The 26,390-nt window shown below is 35.3% G+C and overlaps 1 protein-coding gene across 1 annotated transcript in view; it reads left to right on the top strand.

Annotated features, from left to right (window-relative positions):
- ARHGAP18 (Rho GTPase activating protein 18) overlaps positions 1–26,390 on the top strand; it is a 184,485-nt gene that overhangs the window by 103,896 nt on the left and 54,199 nt on the right. Inside the window, exons 5-6 of the mRNA XM_049771105.1 lie at positions 3,073–3,251; positions 25,445–25,604. Coding sequence (XP_049627062.1) covers positions 3,073–3,251; positions 25,445–25,604 — 339 coding nt within the window. The remainder of the gene's footprint in view (positions 1–3,072; positions 3,252–25,444; positions 25,605–26,390) is intronic.

Below are 26,390 nucleotides of genomic sequence, written 5' to 3'. Positions count from 1 at the left end.
ATTTATCAGAATGTTTTCATACCTGCCCACCTAAATGAGAGTTTTTCAAGGCTGTGGATTCTAGGTTTGGAAAGTTTATTTTATTCAATAATTTGAATAAGTCATTCCAGTTTTTTTTATGTACACTATTTCACATGGGAGTACTGTTGTAATTCTTATGGGACTTTCTTTAAATTTAAAATTTTTCTTTTCCCATTGCTTTAAAATTTTGGTCTCTGTCTCTTTGGTTCTTATCATTTTGATTACTATGTTTCTTGATACTTTGCTGCTTGAGTTTATATTATTTGATACATTTTTCTTCTCTAGAATTGTAGCTGCCTTCCTCCAGAAAATGAGAGGGGGGGGTCCTCAGCTATTATCTCTTCCATCACTCATTCTTCCCCTTTCCTTTTTCTTCACATTCTAGTATGCCTATAATTTGAAGATTATTATACTTGTCTTTGTTCATTAATAACCTAAATTTTCCTCCCATCTTCTGCTTTTCTTTTATTTTTATGCTTCATTTGGAAATTTGTCTTCAAGTTTGTGTATACATTTTTTCCCTTATGAGATTCTGTTGGTGAGTTGCTAGTATATTCTTTAGTTCCTTAAATTCTATTTGTAGGAATCTCCATATCGCTTTCCACAAAGGTTGGACTAGACAGCATTCCTACCACCAGTGAAAAAGAATTCCTTTCTCTCCACATCCCCACCAGCACTTATTGTTCTCATTCTTTGTGATGTGTGGCAATCTCTGTGGTGTGAGATGGTACCTTATAGTTGTTTTGATTTGCATCTCCTTGATGATTAGTAATGAGGAGCATTTTTTCATGTGTCTTTTGGCCATTTGTATTTCTTTTTTATCAAAGTGTCCATTTCTTCCCATTTTTTTTGATGGGATTAGATGTTTCTTCTCATAAAGTTCTGTCAGTGCCCTGCATATATTGGATATTAGCCTCTTATCTGATGGGTATTCAGTGAATAGTTTCTCCCACTCGGTGGGTGGCTCTTGTATTCTGGGCACTATTTTCTTTGAGGTGCAGAAGCTTCTCAGCTTAATGTATTCCCTTCTGTTTATCTCTGCTTCCACTTGTTTGGAAAGTGCAGTTTCCTCCTTGAAGATGCCTGTAGTCTCAATGTCATGGAGTGTTTTACCTACGTGTTATTCTATATACCTTATGGTATCAGGTCTGATATCAAGGTCTTCAATCCATTTGGATTTTACCTTAGTGCATGATGTTAACTGGGGGTCTATGTTCGCTTTTTTGCAAGTGGCTAACCAGTTCTGCCAATACCACTTGTTGAAGAAGTGATATGGAGATTGCTCCAAAAACTGGAAATTGAGCTCCCATTCAATCCAGCTATACCACTCCTAGGGATATACCCTAGAACACAAGAATACAATACAAAAATTCCTTCTTCACACCTATATTTACTGCAGCACTATTCACAATAGCCAGTCTCTGGAAACAACCAAGATGCCCTTCAACAGATGAATGACTAAAGAAACTGTGGTACATATACACAATGGAAGATTATGCAGCCATTAGGAGAAATGAAGTCATGAAATTTTCCTATACATGGATGTACATGGAATCTATCATGCTGAGTGAAATAAGTCAGAGGGAGAAAAATAGATGCAGAATAGTCTCACTCATCTATGGGTTTTGAGAAAAATGAAAGATATTTTTGCAAAAATTCTCAGAGCCAAAGAGAGGAGGGCTGGAACTTCCAGATCACTTCATGAAGCTCACTACAAAGCGTGGTGAGTGCAGTTAGAGAAATAACTACACTGAGAACTATCATAACCACGTGAATGAATGAGGAAACTGGAAAGGCTGACAGGAGTACATGTAGGGGTGGGGTGGGGTAGAGGGAGATTTGGGACATTGGTGGTGGGAATGTTGAACTAGTGATGGGGTGCTCTTTACATGACTGAATCCTAATCACAATCATGTTGTAATCAAGGTGTTTAAATAAAGATATTATTAAAAAATAAATAAAAGTTCTATTTGTAAGGAATATTGCATCCTCTCAAGTTATTTGATCTGGTTAAATTTCTCATCCAGTGATTTATTGCAGTCACTGGAAAGTGCGTGCTTAATTCCTATTACCATTAAAGTGACTGTTGATTTTTAGTCCTCATGAACCAGGTTCAATCACTTTGACGGGCTTGGAAACTTGCCTGGGTTTCTGCCCCATCTGTGACTGCAGCTCAGTTCCTTAGTTTTTCCATTGTTCTTCAAATTTTGTAAATGTTAATGGTAGAGATTTACATTTCCAATTACTTGTTTATACAAGAGGGTTACTAATAACACATATGCTGTTCAGATTATTTTCCTTACTATGAAGAATCATTTACGTATGACCAGGGAATAATAATCAACTAGTTATTCTGTTGAGTAAAATGAGTTTAAAGCTGATTACTGTCTGAGAAATAAGAGCCAACTACCTCCAATATAAGTAATGTATTTAGTAATATTTTTGTGTGAATGCTAGCTCGTGTGAAAAAGCATAGATTTAAGTTTAGAGAATAGACAGTCATAAATTGGGCCCAATCCTTAACCTAAGGCCAGATCTGACATGCAGGACAGAAGGGTGAGATTCACCAGGCTTGTGAGTGTATTTCTACTTAAGGATTCAGAGTAGGAAGTGGTAGGGTTAGGCTTCAAAGGGCACCCACTTAGATTTATATAGCTAGTTCTAAGAGAAATTACAACTATCCTCCTTCTCTTTTTGTTTTTAATCCCCAGTGTAAAATAACTTAACAGTTTGGTTTAATTCATTACTGTGGGGATTTTGCTAAATTTGGTAATGCATTGGAATTAAATCAAATCTAAGAATTACAGTTTCAGAAAAAGGAAGCAAAATTGAGCTATGGATTTCTACCCTTTTTTTTCTTCCTTCTGCAACCCACCAGTTGGGAACCCTACCTGCTTCCCACTTAGGAGGTTTCCTTTAGTATCCACTACTATTGAATAACCATAATCATTGCTTACTTTTTACAGGTCATTTCATAAAGATATGTGTATAATTGACCCATTAAAGTAAAAACAAATACAGTGTATGAATTATTATTTTCATTTTTTCCAGACCAAGCATCTAGCCTAGTGTTAGGTGAAAAGGAGCTGATTTCACCAGTGTCTGAGGAGGCACTCACCCCTGAAGCAGATATCAACCTAAATGTGTCATTTGCAGAACAAGCAGCCACTCAGAAAGAAAATTTCAAGGATAAGTCCCAGAAAAGCAATGGCAACAATGCCCAGTTATCTGTGAGTAGAACACTGTTCAGATATTACATGATATGAATGTGATTTTATTAGCTTTTAATTTTTTAAAGTTCAAATCTGTAGAGAAATTAAAGATTAATATAGCAAACACCCATACAATATTTGTGTATCTTATAACCTCTGTTTTTTCTTTAATCTGTGTGTATGTTATATTATAAGATATACTTTTTGTTGACAAAGGCATACATTGTAAAATTTAGTATATTTAATAACCTGAATGCTGAAGTTATATATTGAATAATTTTGATATATGGCAATATTAAATTTTCCAATTTTTTCCAGGATGGCACATTTCTTACTTCTTTCTTCAGTTCTTATCTGGAATTCAGACAAAGATTCATATAGTGGATTTGATTTTTTTTTTAATTTAGTGTCTTCCATCTGGATCTGGTCCCCTACTTTACCTTTTAATATTTGTGAGAAGTCTAATTCAAATTCGTCTGATCTTCATGACCAATTTCAAGATAAACATTTCTAGCTGGACTGCTGCATAACTGCATTAACAGGAGAGCAGTAATTGTTAAATTCATCCTTTATGGTGATGTGTAGTGGATTTATTTTTCAGGAAATATTAACTCAATCTTTTCTTATCATCCTATGTGCAGTTAACTACTAACTTTTGTTCTGGGAGATTAATTAAATATTCTGTCAATAACTAGGTGATTTCATCATGCATTTGGAATTCTCATCTTAAGAATAATTAAACAGAATATAAAGAATGACAATTTTATAATTATGGTATTCCTTTTACATTGACAAACTTCTGTAAATTTTACCCCCTCCCAATTTTGAAAACATTGCTATTGTCTGAGGCAACTTTCTTTATGCATTCACTATTTTAATATGCATTTTATTTATTTATTTTTGGTTTTGGGGCCACACCTGGCAGCTCTCAGGAGTTACTCCTGGCTCTACACTCAGAAATTGTTCTGGCTGGAATTCAAAACCAGGTCCTTTCCAGATCAGCACATGCAAGGCAAATGCCCTACCACTGTGCTATCTCTCCAGCCCCACATTCAATGTTTTCTTTTTTGTTTATTTGCTTATTTATTTGGGGGTCATACCTGGTGGCGCACAGGGGTTATTCCTGGCGCTGTGCTCAGAAATCGCTCCTGGCAGCCTCAGAGGATCACGTGGGATGTCGAGGATCAAACTTGGTCCATCCCGAATCGGTCACATGCAAGGCAAATGCCCTGCTGCTGTACTTTTGTTCCGGCCCCTGTTTTATTTCTTATTGTACATGCCTTCATCTTTTTACTTCATTGCTACAAAAGAAGCACCTTGTACTTTTCAAAATTGAGACTTGAAAGAATTTCTTTAAAAATGCCTTTGTCAAAGTGATGATAGAGTAGGTAGAACACTTACCTTGTATGTGACCAAACCTGGGTTTGATCCATGGCACCCTATATGGTCCCACAATCCCATTGTGAGTCACCTCTGGGTGCAGAACAAGGAGTAAGCCCCGAGAACCCTGGGTGTGGCCCCAAAACCCAAACCAAATCAAGCCCCAATCCCAAACTATAAAAACAAGAATCACGGTTCATTTCTCTTGATTATATTTTGAAGCAAGTGCAGAGAACTGAGTGTTTTAATAGCTACTTGTATTTAAACACTATTTTCTCACTTTTATGTATGCATTAGTTAAAAGAATAATTTGGGACCTCTACCAGCACTGACACTCAATGACCAACTCTAGTATTCACTACTTTATAGCTAGTTCTAAGTTATTCACACCCCCAGAGTGTTCTCTTGTCTAATTTTGTAATGTATTTGAGAATTGTCTTTTGTCAGCTCTTAATTATTTCAGAATTTATTTCAAGAAGAGGAGAATTAAAATCACATATGCATATTACTATTATACCTAAAAATATTAACAAATCTTAATCGCAAATAATCTATTAGTGTTTAAGTATTAAATTCCATTACCAATTTTATACTTTTAAAAAATGTTTTAAGTTGAATCAAAGCTAATACATTGGTCTCCTTTTCACCTCTTTTCTTGCTCTCTCTCTCTACATTTCCTTCTTCTGTCTCCCACCTCCTTTTTATTTCCTTTTTAAAAATTTTTTTTTACTTTTTAAATAGGGGCTCCTACCTTTTTCATAAAACCTTGGGGCATGGATTACTTTATTTTACCTCACATTTCTGCATTTTTCTATAAAATTAAGAAGAAAAGAATAAAGAAAGAATGGGGACCAGAAGCCAAGTGGTTTCAGGTACATTGGTGAAGGAAAAAAAGGATAAAACTAAATATCTAAGCCAAAGTCAACAATAGGAGAATCAAGAGTCCTAAACTTTAGCAATTTAAAATTAAATGGACCTGTTATAGTGGCAGGCTAGGGGACAAAGTGTGGTGGAATAGGTTTCACTCTGGGAACATTGGTGGGAGGAGGTCGACACTGGTGGTGGGGATTCACTGTATATCTGAAATTCAATGATCAAAGACTTTGTAGATCACAATGTTTTCAACAAAATAAAATTAAAAACAAATAAATACATCTATTAAGAAAAACACTTCTAAATAATGATCTCTTTACCATTCTTAAACTATATTAGTTTCCTAGATCTTTTACTTATGAACGATTCATATTTTTAGAGAAGATACCATCTATTCTTTTTTTTTTCGTTTTGGACCAAATATGGTGGTCCTCAAGGCTTATTATTCCACAACTCTGTGCTTAGGGACCACTCCTGGCAATGTACAGAGGGAGCATGTTCAGTCATAGGCATTATACCAGGTTTAGCAGTTTGCAAGACAAGTACCTTAATAACCTGTACTATCTCTCTGACACAAAATTTTTATTACTAATTTACTTATTATTTTAAAAAATGGTAAAACATAGTCAACATAGTTGACTATAATAAATTTTTCCAGAAAAGTGAAAACAAATTATTTTGAAAAGAACAAAAAGAAAAAAATAGGAAAAAAAGGCAAGATAGCAAATTAAGAAAAAAGTACAGTGACAAGAAAATTTGTGAAAATTACTGTAGATCCAATGAGTTTATTAAGACGTTGGCAAAAGGTAGAGCAAATTCTTGTTATCTAGCAGCATTCACTTATTTCATTTTTCTGAAGATTAAGTGACCTCAGCTACACATTGGCATATAAATGTGTGTAATCCTCTGGGATGATAGCATCAAACAAATAAATTTGTTGCATGGTCTAGGAATTCAAATCACTATAATTGATACTGAGACTTTTGTGGGGCATATTCTCAGCTATGAGCTCTCCCAGAAAGAGGAGAATGGGGGGGGGGCGTGCCCACACTTGCAAAAAAAAGCCAAGATGATATCAGCCCACACACTGGCACACCTGAAGAATGGTCATATTTATGTCTGCAGAGAATTGTAAAGGAGTGGTGAAGCTGAGCCATTAGGCAAAGCAATTATGTGTCATGAATGTGGCAGATGTGGCTTTAGCAAGACTAGGGTTTGGCCTTCCCTCTCTACCTGGGATTACCAGCCTCGAATGAGTTGCCTGTGTACCGATGATATTTCACTGTTTGATTTATATCTCTTTTAACAAAACAGTGAGTCTAGGGAACTGGCCCACTACAAAGATGATAACTGTGTTTGTGGGCATGGTTATGAATATAACTAATTTTAAATTAATTAATTTTATTTTATTATTTTTATATTATAATTTTTATTTTATTTTTTATATATTATATTTAAACACCTTGATTATATACATGATTGTGTTTGGGTTTCAGTCATGTAAAGAACACCACCCATCACCAGTGCAACTTTCCCATCACCAATGTCCCAAGTTTCCCTCCTCCCCACCCGACCCCCGCCTGTACTCTAGACAGGCTTTCCATTTCCCTCATACATTCTCATTATTAGGACAGTTCAAAATGTAGTTATTTCTCTAACTAAACTCATCACTCTTTGTGGTGAGCTTCCTGAGGTGAGCTGTAACTTCCAGCTCTTCTCTCTTTTGTGTCTGAAAATTATTATTGCAAGAATGTCTTTCATTTTTCTTAAAGCCCATAGATGAGTGAGACCATTCTGCGTTTTTTTCTTTCTCTGACTTATTTCATACAGCATAATAGATTCCGTGTACATCTGTGTATAGGAAAATTTTATGACTTCATCTCTCCTGACAGCTGTATAATATTCGATTGTGTATACGTACCGCAGTTTCTTTAGCCATTCGTCTGTTGAAGGGCATCTTGGTTGTTTCCAGAGTCTTGCTATGGTAAATAGTGCTGCAATGAATATAGGTATAAGGAAGGGGTTTTTGTATTGTATTTTTGTGTTCCTAGGGTATATTTCTAGGAGTGGTATAGCTGGATCATATGGGAGCTCGATTTCCAGTTTTTGGAGGAATCTCCATATCGCTTTCCATAAAGGTTGAACTAGACAGCATTCCCACCAGCAGTGGATAAGACTTCCTTTCTCTCCACATCCCCACCATCACTGTTTATTCTCATTCTTTGTGATGTGTGCCATTCTCTGTGGTGTGAGGTGGTATCTCATCATTGTTTTGATTTGCATCTCCCTGATGATTAATGATGTGGAGCATTTTTTCATGTGTCTTTTGGCCATTTGTATTTCTTCTTTGTCAAAGTGTCTGTTCATTTCTTCTCCCTATTTTTTGATGGGATTAGATGTTTTTTTTTCTTGTAAAGTTCTTTCAGTGCCTTGTATATTTTGGAGATTAGCCCCTTATCTGATGGGTATTGGGTGAATAGTTTCTCCCACTCAGTGAGTGGCTCTTGTATCCTGGGTGGTATTTCCTTTGAGATGCAGAAGCTTCTCAGCTTTATATATTCCCATCTGTTAATATCTCCTTTCACTTGCTTGGAGAGTGCAGTTTCCTTCTTAAAGATGCCTGTAGTCTCAATGTCCTGGAGTGTTTTGCATATGTGATGTTCTATATATCTTATGGTTTCAGATCTGATATCGAGGTCTTTCATCCATTTGGATTTTACCTTCATACATGATGTTAACTGGGGTCTAAGTTCAATTTTTTACAAGTGGATAGCCAGTTGTGCCAATACCACTTGTTGAAGAGGCTTTTTTTGCTCCATTTAGGATTTCTTGCTCCTTTATCAAAAATAGGTGATTTGATGTCTGGGAAACATTATCTGAGTATTCAAGCCTATTCCACTGATCTGAGGTCCTGTCTTAATTCCAATACCATGCTGTTTTGATAACTATTGCTTTGTAGTACAGTTTAAAGTTGGGGAAAGTAATTCCTCCCATATTCTTTTTCCCAATAATTGCTTTAGCTATTCAAGGGTGTTTATTGTTACAAATGAATTTCAAAAGTGCCTGATCCATTTCTTTGAAGAATGTCATGGGTATCTTTAGAGGGATCACATAAATCTGTATAATGCTTTGGGGAGTATTGCCATTTTAATGATGTTAATCCTGCCAGTCCATGAGCAGGGTATGTGTTTCCATTTCTGCGTGTCCTCTCTTATTTCTTGGAGCAGAGTTTTATAGTTTTCTTTGTATAGGTCCTTCACATTTTTAGTCAAGTTGAGTCCAAGATATTTGAGTTTGTGTGGCACTCTTGTGAATAGGGTTGTTTTCTTAATTTCCATTTCTTCCTTATTACTATTGGTGTATAGAAAGACCATTGATTTTTGTGTGTTAATTTTGTAGCCTGCCACTTTGCTATATGAGTCTATTGTTTCTAGAAGCTTTTTGGTAGAGTCTTTAGGGTATACTAAGTAGAGTATCATGTCATCTGCAAACAGCAAGAGCTTGACTTCTTCCTTTCCTATCTGGATTCTCTTGATATCTATTTCTTGCCTAATCCCTATAGCAAGTACTTCCAGTGCTATGTTGAACAGGAGTGATGAGAGAGGACAGCCTTGTCTTGTGCCAGAATTTAGAGGGAAGGCTTTTAGTTTTTCTCCATTGAGGATAATATTTGCCACTGGCTTGTGGTAGATGGCCTTAACTATATTGAGAAAGGTTCCTTCTATTCCCATCTTGCTGAGAGTTTTGATCAAGAATGGGTGTTGGACCTTATCAAATGCTTTCTCTGCTTCTATGGATATGATTATGTGATTTTTCTTTTTCTTGTTGTTGATGTTGTGTATTATGTTGATAGATTTACGAATATTAAACCATACTTGCATTCTTGGGATGAAACCTACTTGATCGTAGTGAACAATCTTCTTAATGAGGCATTGAATCTTATTTGCCAGGATTTTGTTGAGGATCTTTGCATGTGCATTCATCAGCGATATTGGTCTGTAATTTTCTTTTTTTTGTAGCATCTCTGTCTGGTTTAGGTATCAAAGTGATATTGGCTTCATAAAAGCTATTTGGAAGTGTTTCTATTTTTTTTATTTCATGAAAGAGTCTTGCCAGGATTGGTAGTAGTTCCTCTTGAAAGGTATGAAAGAATTCATTAGTGAATCCATCCTGGCCTGGGCTTTTGTTTTTGGGCAGACATTTGATTACCGTTTTAATTTCAATCATAGTGATGGGGTGTTTAGCTATGCTACATCCTCTTCCTTCAACCGTGGAAGATTATAAGAGTCTAAGAATTTATCCATTTCTTCCAGGTTCTCATTTTTAGTGGCATAGAGTTTCTCAATGTAGTTTCTGATTACCATTTGAATCTCTGCCATATCAGCAGTGATCACTCCTTTTTCATTCCTAATATGAGGTATCAAGTTTCTTTCTCTTTCTCTTTCTTTGTCAGTTTTGCCAGTGGTCTATCAATCTTGTTTATTTTTTCAAAGAACCAACTTCTGCTTTCGTTGATCTTTCGGGTTGTTTTTTGGGTTTCCACTTTATTGATTTCTGTTCTCAGCTTTGTTATTTCCTTCTGTCTCCCTATTTTTGGGTCCCTTTGTTGAGCACTTTCTAGTTCTATGAGCTGCGTCATTAAGCTACTCAGGTAAGCCCCTTCTTCCTTCCTGATGTGTGCTTGCAAAGCTATAAATTTTCCTCTCAGTACTGCTTTTGCTGTGTCCCATAATTACTGATATTTTGTGTCTTTATTATCATTTGTTTCCAGGAACCTTTTGATTTCCTCCTTGATTTTATCTCGGACCTACTGATTATTTAGTATGATGCTGTTTAACTTCCAAGTGTTAAAGTTTTTCTTCTGAGTCCCTTTGGAGTTCACAAATAATTTCAGAGCCTTGTGGTCAGCGAAGGTAGTCTGCAAAATTTCTATCCTCTTGATATTATGGAGGTATATTTTATGTGCCAGCATGTAGTCTGTCCTGGAGAATGTCCAAGGTACATTGGAGAAGATTGTGTATCCAGGTTTCTGGGGATGGAGTGTCCTATATATATCCACTAGGCCTCTTTCTTCCATTTCTCTTTTCAGGTCTAGTATATTGTTTTTGGGTTTCAGTCTGGTTGACCTATCCAGTGTTGACAAAGCCGTGTTGAGGTCCCCCACAATTATTGTGTTGTTATTGATATGATTTTTCAGATTTGTCAACAGTTGTATTAAATATTTTGCTGGCCCCTCATTTGGTGCATATATGTTTAGGAGACTGATTTCTTCTTGCTCTACATACCCCTTGATTAGAATAAAATGTCCATCTTTGTCCCTTCCTACCTTCCTGAGTATAAAGTTTGCATTATCTGATATTAGTATGGCCACTCCAGCTTTTTTATGGGTGTTGTTTGCTTGGATAATTTTTCTCCAGCCTTTTATTTTGAGTCTATGTTTGTTCTGACTATTCAGGTGTGTTTCTTGTAGGCAGCAGAAGGTTGGATTGAGTTTTTTGATCCATTTAGCCACTCTGTGTCTCTTAACTGGTGTATTTAGTCCATTGACATTGAGAGCAAGAATTGTCCTGGGATTTAATGCCATCTTTATATTAAAATTTGGTGTGTCTTTTGTTTAGTCTTTTCTTAAATTAGGTCTTTATGTTTTTCTCTTAAGACTGGTTTTGAGTCTATAAAGTTTCTGAGCTGTTTTTTTTCTGTGAAACCATGTATTCTTCTGTCAAACTGGAAAGTAAGTTTTGCTGGGTACAGTATTCTGGATGAAGCATTTATTAATTCAGTTTTGTCACAATATTCCACCACTACTTTCTGGCCTTGAGTGTTTCTGGTGACAGGTCTGTTGTAAATCTTAAGGATGCTTCCTTGAATGTAATTTCCGTTTTGATCTTGCTGTTTTCAGAATTCTGTCCCTATCTGCGGGATTCGTCATTGTGACTAGGATGTGTCTTGGGGTATTTTTTCTGGGGTCTCTTTTGGTTGGTACTCTTCGAGCATGCAGGATTTGATCACATATATTCTTTAGCTGTGGAAGTTTCTCTTTAATGATGTTCTTGACCGTTGATTCTTCCTGGAAATTTTCTTCCTGGGTCTCTAGGACTCCAATGATTCTTAAGTTGTTTCTGTTGAGCTTATCTTAGACTTCTATTTTCATCTGTTCCCATTCTTTCACTAATTTTTCCATTGTCTGCTCATTTGCTTTAAGTTTTTTTCCAATCTCTCCCACTGTATGGAATTGTTATTTATCTCCTCTTCCACAGCACTAATTCTATTCTCAGCTTTTGTTAGCCTGTCCCAGAGTTTATCGATTTTGTCATTCACTTCGTTTACTGAGTTTTCAGTTATTTTCATGTTATTTTAGTTTGGAGTTTTGTGATTTCTGTCTTCATAATTTCTTCGTTCTTGTTAGTGTTTTGTTCAACTTGATCCATGGTTTCTTTGAGTTCTTTGAGCATCTTCCTTATTGCTTGTCTAAAGTCCTTATCTGAGAGGTTGATGAGTTGGTTGGTCATTATCTGGTCATCAGAATTGTCTTCTTCATTCTCTATTTCTGATGCTGGCCTGTGTTATTTCCCCATTGTCACACTTGTATTGTGGGTTTTTCTACGTGTTGTGGTGGTATTCATTGGCTAAGTGATGTACACAGCCACACTCCTCTGGCTCCACCCTTTCTCCACCCTTTCTGGGTGGGTCGTCTTGCCTCAATGGAGGGGAGTCCTCGGTGGATGAAGCCTCTTACAGTATCAAATCTTAGGCCTGAGCACGCAGCAGAGAAGATAGTCCAGAGAGAAATGCTGGGCTTCAGTGATCCAGCACAGTTCTTAGTGTGATCTTTTCTTCTTGTTGTGATGGTGTTCTTTCCTTAGAAAGAGCGCAATGCCACGTAGCGAAGCGGAGTTTTCTGTAGCCTCATTTCGGCCCACTCCCAAGATTTTCACGTGATAGGACAGGAGAGAGACACACACAGGCAGCACTCACAATTTTTCACAGTTGGGCCCCACTGGGCAGGTATAGTTTTATAGATTTTTCCCAGCCTGATGTCACAAACAGGGGACCTGGCTTCTGCAAAGTACTGATTATAGCCAGTTTTCACATTATGAAGCAGTTCCTGATAATTCCCACTCTAGAATGAGCTTCTGGGAGAGCGAGTTTTCTGGAGCCTCTTTTCGGCCCACTCCCAAGAGTTTTTGCAACAGGACAGGAGACAGACACACATAGGCAGCACTCACAATTTTTCACAGTTGGGCCCCACTGGGCAGGCGTAGTTTCATCAAAGTATCTTATTTTCTGTGTGTTGCTCATTGCTTAAAGACTTTTCAGAGACCAGATATACATCTACATCTTCTTCCATGCTGAGAAAAGTGGTTCTCAGAAAATACCATGTACAATAATTGGAATGTTACATAATAAAGTGTCACAATTTAGACACAGCATTATCATAATAACAAATCTACATTACCATCAAAGTACAATTCCTATAAAGTGCTGCAAAGTTGTTTTTTTTTCTCTATTGTTTGTGTTCTTGGGATATGTCCTAAAAGAAATATAAAAATACCATTATTTTGTTTTTATTTCTTAGGATAGTTATTATCCTATGGGTAAGCTACCAATTGCATACCTGACTATATTAATTTGTTTTATTTCATTTTCAAGAGGATTTTTTTTCTTTAAAACAAATTTTATTTTGTTTTGAATTATCTGAGAGGCAAATCTAAGATCAAGCTGTATTAATCATATTTTTGGTTTTAAACCTTTTAACCTGATTTTTCCTCCTCTGGGTAAACTTGAAAAATATTGTTTATTCTTCTGTTTATTATTTATTCTTTTTAAATAACTGATAGCCTACTCTATCCACTTTTCTCCATTTTTTCAACTTTATGGTATATTCTGTTGTACAAAGAAATATTTTATTTTTCTTTTCTGTAGATACATTGTGGTGATGTATCATAATTTATTTACCAAGACTCTAATAGTAGAGATTTTATTTGTAGGTTTAATCAACTATTTTCTTAAGAGTCTGCCTTTAGGGCCAGAGAAATAGTACATCAGGTGTTGCTTTGTCCTTGGAAAAGGGCTGACCTGGGTTTGATCCCTGGAATGCCAGAGAAAGCACAGCCAGGTGTGGCTCCAAACAAACAAACAAACAAACAAAAAACAAGACTCTGCCTATAATCATTTTTATACCTAGTGGAGAAAGTGAAGAGTTTGCCTCATTTGTTCCGAAAGGTGATTCATGTGTTTAGAATAAGGTACCTATTATGGCAGATGGAAAGGATTTAAAGTGGAGGATGATAGAGACTAATCCATTAAAATTAGCATGTCACATTCAAAAGTACAATAAATATAAATTAATGTTCAATTGAGAGACTAAAATACAAAACTTTTTCTCTCATTTTATTCTGTGTTTAACAGTCTAAAATATTCTTTCTTCTTATTTAATTACCTTCATGTAGTGCTCTAGCTTAAAATGATTTTTCTAAATAACCCTTAAATCAAGGAGCCTTAATACATCCATTGGGATATAACTATATGGTTAATTTATTTTATGGTTTTGAAGGTATGTTCAAAAATATAAAATAATCTTTTTCTGGGGGGCCACACCTGTTTGACGCTCAGGGGTACTCTTACCTATGCGCTTAGAAATCACTCCTGGTTTGGGGGAACCGTGGGGATGCTGCAGGATCAAACTGTGGTCAGTCTTAGGCTAGCACTTGCAAGGCAGATGTGCCACCGCTTCAGCCCCTAAATTCATCTTTTAAGCTATCAAATTATATGCTGTAGCAATTATTGTAAAAATTGTCATGATTTTATTTATTCGGTGTTAATCTATACAACCATTAGTTTTGCTTTATGTCTGCTAGAAGAAAATGGTATGATGTAAACTTTCTATACTATTTATTTATTTTTGTTTTTTGGGTCACACATGGCAGCACTCAGGGGTCACTCCTGGCTCTATGCTCAGAAATTGCTCCTCTGAGTCAGGTGTCTAAGCAAGTCAAACTTTAGATTCCATTCCTACTTCATGCTTCCCTGCTTCTGTAAATAAATAATAGGTTTTTATGTAACACATTATTCTCCACTGACCTCATTTTATATTTACTTCTTTTTTTCTTATAACACTGAATAACCTTTGTTTATGCTTTATGTTTTCTCACAGTGGAATCAAATTTCTCCTCTTAAATTTGGAGATCAAATTTTATAATCTTGAATGCACTTCATTCAGTCTGAAAATTCGGCTACTACTTACTATGTTATTGTGCAACTATGGTATCTTTGATGTATGCTCCATAATTATTTTATTCATAAATTTCTATGGCATAGATACCATGATACTTACTTTTCACATAAGTGACTAGATTAGAAGCATAGCATGGATTGTGGGGTTTTTGAATGTAGAATTTTTTTTTCTGTAAGACCATTATGATTACACAGACACAGGTATGAATTTATGTGTCTTTTGAGGTACTGACAACTTCTAGAGCACATATTGAGGATGTTGTATAAATAAAATCCTCATTTTCTGAGTCTGTCACACACAGAAGAAATTTAACAGCTATTTCATTTTCCCTTGGAGACTGAAAACATTAAAGATTCATTCCAGACTTTTTAAGATCATAGCTTTGAAATGATAACTCTTGCAGAGCTTCTTAGATCTTAGGTCTTTTGAACTGTTTGTGAATTATCTTTAATATGAGTAGATTCATGTTTTATAACATTTTTGGTCGTCTAACAACACAGTGTTGTGCATACTGAAATACAAAAACTGGACAGTGAAGCCCAGAGTAGGAGCTTTTTAGAAAATAGAACATATAGGAGGTGGAAAGAAAGTAGAAGAAATGGTGTGTGGAACTGGCTGAGGTGACTGAACTAAGACAGGCCTAAACTTGTACATCATACAAAAGGTTGTGTCATTGTTCTCAATATTTTTGTTTGTGGATCATACCCAATGAATGCCCTTACTCTGCACACAGAAATTTTTCCTTGTAGGCTACGGGAACCATACAATATGCTAGGGATTGAAACAATGTAAGACAGGTGCAAGGCAAGTGCCTTATCTTCTGTATTATAGCTCTGGCCCCTCAATTTTTTTGTGGTTTTTGGGGTCACACCCAGCAGTGCTCAGGGGATACTCCTGGCTCCTTGCTCAGAAATTGCTCCTGGCAAGCACAGGGGACCATAGGATGCTGGGATTCGAATTGATGACCTTCTGCTTGAAAGGCAAATGCCTTAGCTCCATGCTATCTCTCCAGCCCCCCCCCCTCAATTATTTTAAAGGTTAAATTTTATGATTGATCTCCTTTAACAACTAAGAAAGTTAGAAGTCCATGAGTTTAAAAGTTTTCTAAAATTTTATTTATATAATAATTTATCTTCTGTAATTAACAATGAATGAGATATAATTGTATTATATCTTACACATTAAAAAACCTTAGGTAAAAAGCAAATTTTCTAGCAGGAAATAAAAAATGTAATCTGTGAAAATTGGGCAGATAGGAAAAGATTCTCTTACATTTGAAACTACAGTGATTTGAGGAGTGTAAAAAAAATGAAGCATATCATTACTGTTGCAATGCCTAAAGGGTCTCTGATATTGTAAGGCATGTAAATGAGAGGAACAGGCTGGGAGAGTCCTCTAATTACTGCATGGTATCATGTGAACACCAATGACCTATCTTTTTGAAAAAAAATTACTTCTTCCTTTCAAGCACATTTTTCAAATAGTAAAGGACTTTTCTTTTGCTGAAATTGCACTGCCTCCTCTTAGCCAAGTTACTGAACCATCCAGTCTATTAACTAAACAAAAAACGACAGGAAGCTTTATAAATATTTAAAGCTGCTGCAATGAATTAAACATTGGGATAAAGAACTCATCCCTTTCATTAAGCACAATGTTAAATAAATAAATAAATAAAACTCCTGACATAATATTGCTGGATAAATCCAATGTTTGATCTAGTAAAACCTCAGGTTTTTCTAAACATTTACCTTGGGTAATGCTTTAAATAATTAGATTACATGTGTTTGACTTACCAAACAAAAGCAACTGATTTTAATGAAACAATTTAGTGATAATATATATGTGTGTATATATTATATCTGTCTATATATGTAGTTGATGAATAGGCTGCTTCTGCTTTTCAGAAAACAAAGAAGCATGATGGAATTAGGTATGAGAGAAATGGAAAGAGTCTTATTGAATTTGAAAAGTTATGCTTAGGGAAATCACAGGAAATGGAAAAGTAATTGTAGCTGTACTTCTGGACTCAGATCTATGGTTTCCTCTTTTGTGTCTTGGTTTATCAAAGGTAACAGGCCTCTGGTATATTAGAGTTCCAAGGATGATTAAGTCATGGCTTCTCTTCTTGAGTAGCCCAAGAACTCCCTTCACAATCATTGACCTTGATTCCTCCCAACCTGCTGTAATAGTCATGGATAGTGGAGCAGAACAGAACTGGATGCTGCACCTAGGATTTGAAGATCCGAAGTTTTATCCTTACTGTGTCATTTGCTATGAACATATTGAAGCCTCTTTTCGGAGCCTCAATTTCCTCATCTAAAATATATTGTACTAACTCTAGTGAGATAATTTACAGAGTAGAATAAAAAACTATTAACTAGGTATTTTCTATATCATTCTATATTCTCATATTGTGGTAATATTTAGGAGTAAAGGCAAAACGATAAAATCCCCTGACTTTATTGAAAGATGAGTGCAAAATAGAGTAATAATATTACTTAACACTTTTTGATTATTTACCCTATTTCATTTATTCCTCACCTAAAACTGCTGTACCCATCTTATAGATGATATGGTAGAGATACAGAAGTGATATAATTTGCCAAAGGTCACATAATGAGTTATGTGTTTAATTTGTCGCCAGCAGTCTGGCTCACTCTACATTCTCAGCTCTCCTTATCTACCCCCAATCTAACCCCTATTTTACTACACCATTAACACATATTGGGAATTCACTTTAGCTACATATTAAATTATATTTATTGCTGTATATTTAACATTCTGACAGGGAAAAATCTATTATAGACTTACAGACTTCTTTTGTCCTATAATAAATACTCAGAATTATAGCAGAATATAGAAATAGATTATACAGGAAGTTCTTATAGAAGGCTTTCTCTTGTTTATTTATTGATTTTTTTTTTTTTTTGGTTTTTGGGTCACACCCGTTTGACGCTCAGGAGTTACTCCTCGCTATGCGCTCAGAAATCGCCCCTGGCTTGGGGGGACCAATTGGGACGCCGGGGATCGAACTGAGGTCCGTCCTATGCTAGCGCTTGCAAGGCAGACACCTTACCTCTAGCACTACCTTCCCGGCCCCAGAAGGCTTTCTCTTGTTAATGAATGAACTTGCCTAAAAGAATTACCAGCTCAGGTTTTAGGAATTACTGTTGGATAACTATTCTCAACTTATTTAGACTCTTAAAAGTCATTGAGGCTCTTTGCATTTGTGTTCATCATATTGGTCTGTAGTTTTCTTTTTTCGCAGCATCTCTGTCTGGTTTTGGTATCAGGGTGATGTTAGTTTCATAAAAACTATTTGGAAATGTTTATGTTTCTTCAATTTCCTGAGAGAGCCTGAAAAGAAAGATTGGTAGTAGTACTTGAAATGTTTAAAAAAAATTTTAGTGAATCCATCTGGGCCTGCGCTTTTGTTTTGGAGAAGAAGATGTTTGATTACCATTTTAATTTCCTCAGTAGTGATAGATCTGTTTAGATATATTAGATCATCCTGATTCAACCGTGGAATATTGTAAGAGTCCAAGAATTTGTCCATTTCTTCCAGATTCTCATGTTTTGTGGTATAGAGTTTCTCAAAGTAGTCTCTGATCACCCATTGAATCTCTGTAGTATCTGTAGTAATCTCCCCATTATTATTTCTAATCCAGTTTATTAAGTTTCTCTCTTTCTTTGTAATGTTTTGCTGATGGTTTATCAATCATGTTTATATTTACAAAAAACAACTGTTGCTTTCATTGACTTTCAGTTTTTTTTTTATTTTCACTATATTGATTTCTGCTCTAAGCTTTGTTTTTTCCTTCTGAATACCTATTTTTGGATTCTTTTGTTGATCATTTTTTAATTTTATAAGCTGTGTCATAATGCTATTTATGTAGACCCCTTCTTCCTTCCTTATGTGTGCTTGCAAATCTTGCAAATTTTTTTTATCAGTACTGCTTTAGTTGTGTCCCACAAATTTAGATAATTTGTGTCTTCATTTGCATTTGTTTCCAGGATCTATTTATATTTCCTCTCTGATTTCAATTCTGGTCCACTGGTTATTCAGTCATGAGCTGTTTAATTTCCAGATGTTAAAGTTTTTCTTTTATGTCCCTTTGTAGCTCACTTATAATTTCAGTGAATTGTGATCTGAGAAGGCAGTCTATACAATTTTTATCCTCTTTAATTTATGGAGGTATATTCTATGGGCCACCATGTGGTCTATCCTACAGAATGACCCTACAATCCTAGCAAATAGGCTCCAATGTATCATCAAAAAGATCATACACCATGACCAAGTAAGTTTTATTCCAGGAATGCAAGGATAATTTAACATATGTAAATCAATAAACATAATACATCATATCAAAAAGAAAAATAAAAACCATATGATCATATCAATAGATGCAGAGCAGGAATTCAACTGGGTTGAATTCATGACAAAAACTGAACAAGATGCAAATAGAAAAAAGATTTTCTCAATATAGAAAAGGCCATATACCACAAGCTAATAGCAAATATTATTTTCACTGGAGATAAACTAAAAGCTTATCCTTTAAAATCATGTACAAGACAAGGCTGTCCCCTCTTACCACTCCCACTATAGTATTGGAAGTAATCGCCATAGCTATTTGGCAATAAAAATATATCAAGGGCATCCAGATAGGAAAGGAAGATATCAAGCTCTCCCTATTTGCAGATGATATGATACTATATTTAGAAAACCCTAAAGACTCTATGGAAAATCTTCTAGAAACAATAGATTCATATAGCAAAGTGGCAGGCTATAAAATTAACATGCAAAAATCAATGGCCTTCTTATACACAAATAATGATAGAGAAGAAATGGACATTTTAAAATAATGCCATTCAAATTAGTGCCACAAACTTGTATACCTTGGAATCAATTTCACTAAAGAATTGAAGGACCTATACAAAGAAAACTATAAAACCCTGCTTGAGGAAATAAAAGAGGACACAAGAAAATGGAGATACATATGCTGCTCATGAATTAGTAGGATTAACATAATTTAAATTGTAATACTCCCCAAATCTTTGTACATATTTAATCCAATCCCTCTAAGGATACCCATGACATTCTTCAAAGAAGTGCATCAAACACTTCTGAAATTCATTTTGAACAATGAACACCCAAAAATAGCTAAAGCAACCCTTAGGAAAAAGAATGTGGAAGGTATCACCTTCTCCAACTTTAAATTGTATTTCAAAACAATAGTCATTAAACCAGCATGGTACTGGAATAAAGACAGACCCTCAGATCAGTGGAATACACTTGAGTATATAGAGAATGTTCCCCAAACATACAATCAATTACTCTTTGATATAGGATCACGAAACGCAAAATGGAGAAAGGAAAGCCTATTAGAAAAGAGGTGTTGAGACAATTGCTCAGCAACATGCAAAAAAGTGAACTTGGATCTCTATCTAACACCATGCACAATGGTCAAATCCAAATAGATTAAAGAGGTTCATTTCAGATTTGTAACTATACCTTATCTAGAAGAACATGTAGGTAAACATTCCCTGACATTGAGACTGAAATCTTCAAGGAGAAAACATCACTGTTCAAACAACGGGAAGCAGAGATAAACAAATGGGACTATATTAAGCTGAGAAGCTTCTGCACCTCAAAGGAAATAATGTCTAGAATACAAAGGCCACCCACAGAATGGGAGAAACTGTTCACCCAATATCCATCAAATAAGAGGCTAATAATATCTAAGATATACATGGTACTGACAGAACAAGAAAAAAAAAACATCTAACCTCAACAAAAAATGGGAGAAGAAATGAACAGTCATTTTCTCAAAGAAGAAACACAAATGAGCAAAAAAGCATATGAAAAATGCTCCACATCACTAATCATCAGGGAGGTGCAAATCAGAACAGCAATGAGTTATCATCCCACACCACAGATGCTGGCACACATCACAAAGAACAAGAACAATCAGTGTTGGCAGGGATATGGGAAGAAAGGAACTCTTATTCACTGCCTTTTGGAATGCCTTTTAGTCCAGCCTTTATGGAAAATATGGAGATTCCTCAAAAAACTGAAATTGAACTTCCATATGATCTAGCTATATCACTCCTAAAGATATACCCTAGGAACAGAAAAACACAATACAAAAATACCTTCTGCATATCTATATTCATTGCAGTGCTGTTTACAATAGCCAGAATTGAAAACAACCCAGATGACCAACAACATAAAAGTTGCTAAAGAAACTGTGGTACATATATACAATGAAATACTATGCCAGTTGTCAGCAAAAATGAAGTGATGAAATTTTCATATACATGATGGACATGGAAACTATTATGCTGAGTGATATAAATCAGAGGGAGAGAGATAGACGCAGAATAGTCTTACTCATCTATGGGATTTAAGAAAAATAAAAGACATTATTATAACGCCCAGAGACAATTGAGATGAGGGCTGGAAGGACTGGCCACAATATGAAGCTTACCACAAAGTGTGGTGTGTGCAGTTAGAGAAATAACTACCCTAACAATTATCATGACAATAGTAATGAGTGCAAGAAATAGAATGTCTGTCTCAAATACAGGCAAGGAGTGGGGGAGGAGGAAGATGGGGGACATTGGTGATGGGATTGTTACACTGATGAAAGGGTTTTTTTTTTTTTAAATAACAGACACCTAACTACAATAATGTTTGTAATTATGGTGCTTAAATAAAGATATTATTAACAAATGAAAAAATATCATCGAGGACTCAAAAAGCTATTATTTTATCAGAAAATTAAGAATACTCGTGAAGGGTTGAAAAGTTTAACCTCCATGATTTCTACTATATTAATGAAACCTTAGCTGTGTAATCATCTACCAAACATTTGCCATTTTTCTCCTTTTATTTAAATACAATTATTGCAAAGTTGTTCACGATTGAGTTGTCTTACATTGTTTACCACCCTTCTTCCATGCACATTTCCCCAGTATTTCTCCCCAACCAACCTTCCCATGCCTGCCTCAGGGGCAGTCATTTTACTATTTTAATTCTCTCTCTCTCTTTTTATTTTAGACACTGTGGTTTGTACTACTGTTAATAAAGGGTTACCATGTATATCACTTTAAAATCCAGTTATTGTCTAAAGTGGTCAGTTCCAACTTTCATTGTAATAATGGTTCCTTCTCTACACCAATTGCACTGCTCTACTACTTTTGGCAAGTTTCCTACCATGGACTAGTTCTCCTGGTCTTCATTTCTCGTCTCTGGATTTTTTTTTTCCATACTACCTTTTGTTTTTCTTATATCCCATAAATGGTGAGTTATTTTGTTTTTTTAGCGCCACCACACTGGCCCCACAAATAGTGAGTTATTCCATTTCTGTTCCCCTTTCCCTTGCTCATTTCACACAGCATAATCATCTCTATATTCATCCATGTACAAGAACTTTTATGACTTCATTTTTTTCTAACAACTGCATAGTATTCCGTTGTGTAGACTTACCACAGTTTATCCACTCATCTGTTCTTGGGCAATTGGGTTGTTTCTCATTTTTCTTCAAATTATATAAATATTTCGCCTTTAGTAATCTCTTTCTTTTCTTTCCTTTTTGTTTTTGTTTTTGGGCTACTTCTAGTGATGCTCAGGGGTTACTCCTGGCTCTGTGCTCAGAAATTGCTCCTGGCAGGCTCTAGGGACACATGGGATGCCAGGGATCAAACCTAAATCCATCTCAGTCATTCACATGCAAAGCAAACATCTTACCACTAAACTATTACTCTGGTCATGAAATTTCTTATTTATTTTATTTTATTTAAACACCTTGATTACATACATGATTGTGTTTGGGTTTCAGTCATGTAAAGAACACCACCCATCACCAGTGCAACATTCCTATCACCAAAGTCCCAAATCTCCCTCCTCCCCAACCAACCCCCGCCTGTACTCTAGACAGGCTTTCCATTTCCCTCATACATTCTCATTATTAGGACAGTTCAAAATGTAGTTATTTCTCTAACTAAACTCATCACTCTTTGTGGTGAGCTTCCTGTGGTGAGCTGGAACTTCCAGCTCTTCTCTCTTTTGTGTCTGAAAATTATTATTAGAATGTCTTTCATTTTTCTTAAAACCCATAGATGAGTGAGACTATTCTGCGTTTTTCTCTCTTTCTCTGACTTATTTCACTCAGCATAATAGATTCCGTGAACATCCATGTATAGGAAAATTTCATGACTTCATCTCTCCTGACAGCTGCATAATATTCCATTGTGTATATGTACCACAGTTTCTTTAGCCATTGTCTGTTGAAGGGCATCTTGGTTGTTTCCAGAGTCTTGCTATGGTAAATTGTGCTGCGATGAATATAGGTGCAAGGAAGAGCTTTTTGTATTGTATTTTTGTGTTCCTAGAGTATATTCCTAAGAGTGGTATAGCTGGATCGTATGGGAGCTCGATTTCCAGTTTTTGGAGGAATCTCCATATCACTTTCCATAAAGGTTGAACTAGACGGCATTCCCACCAGCAGTGGATAAGAGTTCCTTTCTCTCCACATCCCCGCCAGCACTGTTTATTCTCATTCTTTGTGATGTGTGCCATTCTCTGTGGTGTGAGGTGGTACCTCATAATTGTTTTTGGTATTGGGTGAATAGTTTCTCCCACTCAGTGGGTGGTTCTGTATCCTGGGCACTATTTCCTTTGAGGTGCAGAAGCTTCTCAGCTTAATATATTCCCATCTGTTAATCTCTGCTTTCACTTGCTTGGACAGTGCAGTTTCCTCCTTGAATATGCCTGTAGTCTCAATGTCCTGGAGTGTTTTGCCTATGTGTTGTTCTATATATCTTATGGATTTGGGAGGTCTTTAATATCGAGGTCTTTAATCCATTTGGATTTTACCTTCGTACATAATGTTAGCTGGGGGTCTAAGTGAAATTTCTTATTTTTTAAAATATTCATTGCATTTCTAAGATTTGCATTTTCAGGAAGGTTGCTATGATTAAACCAAGAAAGGTGCTGCATGAAGATATCTACAGAAATTATGAGATCATAAAATATTTTGAATAAATCATGACTGTTATAATGTGCCTTTGAAATATAAAGAATTTTGGGATGTTGAATCCAATGAATTTTTTACTGACCTGTATTCTTGAACTATAAATTATGTTTGGATTTAAGAACAGTTTTTCTCAATAACATACTAAAGCAGCAGGTGAAGAAACTTCTGTGTTATCTTGAGGTATTCATTATATTTAAGTATTTTAATTTAATTCATTTGGGTACAATGAATTGAGTATTCATTGGGTATTAAGTATATTTATTTAAAATTGAGAAAAAATTAAATGATTTATTTATAATAGTATAGTGATTATGAATTAATTTTATGACAAATAGCCATATTATCTACAAAAAATTAAATGTGGCATGGTTTTATTTTTTTAATAACTTCAGAAAAGTCAACAAGGGGCCAGAGCCATTGTATGGAGCAGTAAGGCCTATCTGCCTTGCCGCCACTAGCCTAGGACGGACCTCGGTTTGTTCTCCCGGCTTCCCATATGGTCCCCAAGCCGGGAATGATTTCTGAGCACATATCCAGGAGTAACCACTGAGCGTTACTGGATGTGGGCCCCCCCCCCAAAAAAAAGGAAAAAAATATGTCGGCTAGATACTTTAACTATACCTTAAGCCTATTCAGTAGTTGTATGTTTTGTGCTTTTGACTTTATAATCAAGAGAATACAAGTGAAATGATCTTATAAATTATTAAAAATGGTTTAGTATTGATTATTAAAGTAGTTTCGACAGGACTCAATTGGTGTCCCCTCTGGTTCCTTCAACAGTGATTTCAGTAATACATACATTAAAAAAGTAGAGGGAATATAGATACATTCTTGAGTATCTTTTGCCTTTAAGTGTGGAAGTGAAGTCTATATAAAATTTTGTACATATGATTTGTTGGTTGTCCTTTGAATTGTGCCTTTTCTTTATATGTTTCTTTTCTTTATACCACTCCCCCCACTTTATTTCCCTTGTCTAGTCTTTCCCTTTCTTTTATTTTACAGAAAAATGGACCAGCAATTGATGAATCCATAAAAATCTAATTAGAAGTTAGATGACTATCAGCCATCAGACTCTAAAATCCATGCTCCACACTCCCATATACTTTGCCATTGCCCAGTGCTACTATCTTCTATACATTATTTGGGTTCACATGACTAGTGAAAACATACTATATTTTTAGGGATATAGCTATAGATCAGTGACAGTATATATTTCTCATGTATTAGGCTCTGATTGATATTCAGATTCATATCGTTCTAGAATATAGCTAACAATTCTGAGGCACTCAAATATAGTTACTCTATTTACTCTTCTTTCATCCCTGACGCCCTTCCCTCATCTGACTTGTGCTTGATTTTTAATCCTCCTTGGTTTTTGGAAGTCTGTTAAAGTTCTTTCTTTTATAGGAGTTTGCTTGTTTGCCTTATCTTCTTAGACACTGGCCTTAAGAATCTGATTAACAGAGTCTGGTCCCACCGTTTGACTTTAAATATTGACTCCTGATATCCCTATAGTATGAGGATCATTAATGCTATAGTATTGTTTTTTGTTCTAACGGAAGAAGTTCTATTGTACCTTTTTTCTCCTGAGCTTTGCTTATTTTTATAGTTAAACTTTTTCAACTTTCATTGTCAAAGAAACGAATTACTGTACACATTTACTATTTACATTATTTCTATTTTAGAACTTGATAAAAGACAAAACTGGAACCACCAAGATTGGTGACCTCGCTCCCCAGGATATGAAGAAAGTTTGCCCTATAGTTCTGGTTGAACTGACTGCTCTCTGTGATGTCTTGGGTATTGAAATGAAGCAACAAAAAGCTGTGAAAATCAAAACTAAAGGTAAACTTTAGATTAAAAGCAGTTGGAATTACTTTTGTAACAAGGATGTTCTTTTGTTTCTATTTTTGAGAGTTTCTTCTTACTGTTTAACCAAAAACTAAAGTACAATTGAAGTTTAGAATCTAAAACATTGCTTTCTGGGCTAGAGAGAAAACACAATAGGCTGGGTGCATGCATTGCTTGTAGGAGAACCTGAGTTTGATCCCTAAAACTGCCAGAAATAGCTAATGAGCCCAGAGCCAGAAATAGCATCTCAACACTGCAAACTGTGCCCCTCAAATAAAATACTGCTTTAAAAAATTTAGAATTTGATAAAAATACACTTTATTGGACTAATAAAATGTCATAATAAATTATTTAACTATGATAATATTAAATTATGAATCAAGAAGTTTTAACTGAAATATTGCTTTTCTTAAAAACTCTTAACTTTTTAAAAATTGTATTTGGTATGTATTTTTATTTGCACAATCAGATCTTTAAAAATGACTTTATCAGTAGTGAATACTCATGCATATTCATTTTATGGGGAATACAGAGGGCATTGATATTTATCCTTATTCATTCATATTATTCTTTATTTTATATAAATGTAATATATATTTTATTAAGAAAATTATATTATGGCACACAATTGCACTTAATTATGCTCATCATAGATGGTCATAGTTTTTATTTTGTAAGCAGCTTGCTTTATTTATTATATAAATATAATTTAAACCTTTTTAAAATATACTAGAGAATAGACATTTCTTAAGTTTTATCTTTCCAAGATTTGATCAGTCC

The sequence above is a fragment of the Suncus etruscus genome, chromosome 4 (genome assembly GCF_024139225.1).
Source record: "Suncus etruscus isolate mSunEtr1 chromosome 4, mSunEtr1.pri.cur, whole genome shotgun sequence".
In the NCBI taxonomy this organism is placed as follows: Eukaryota; Metazoa; Chordata; class Mammalia; order Eulipotyphla; family Soricidae; genus Suncus; species Suncus etruscus.
This window is presented reverse-complemented; position numbering and strand designations above follow the sequence as displayed.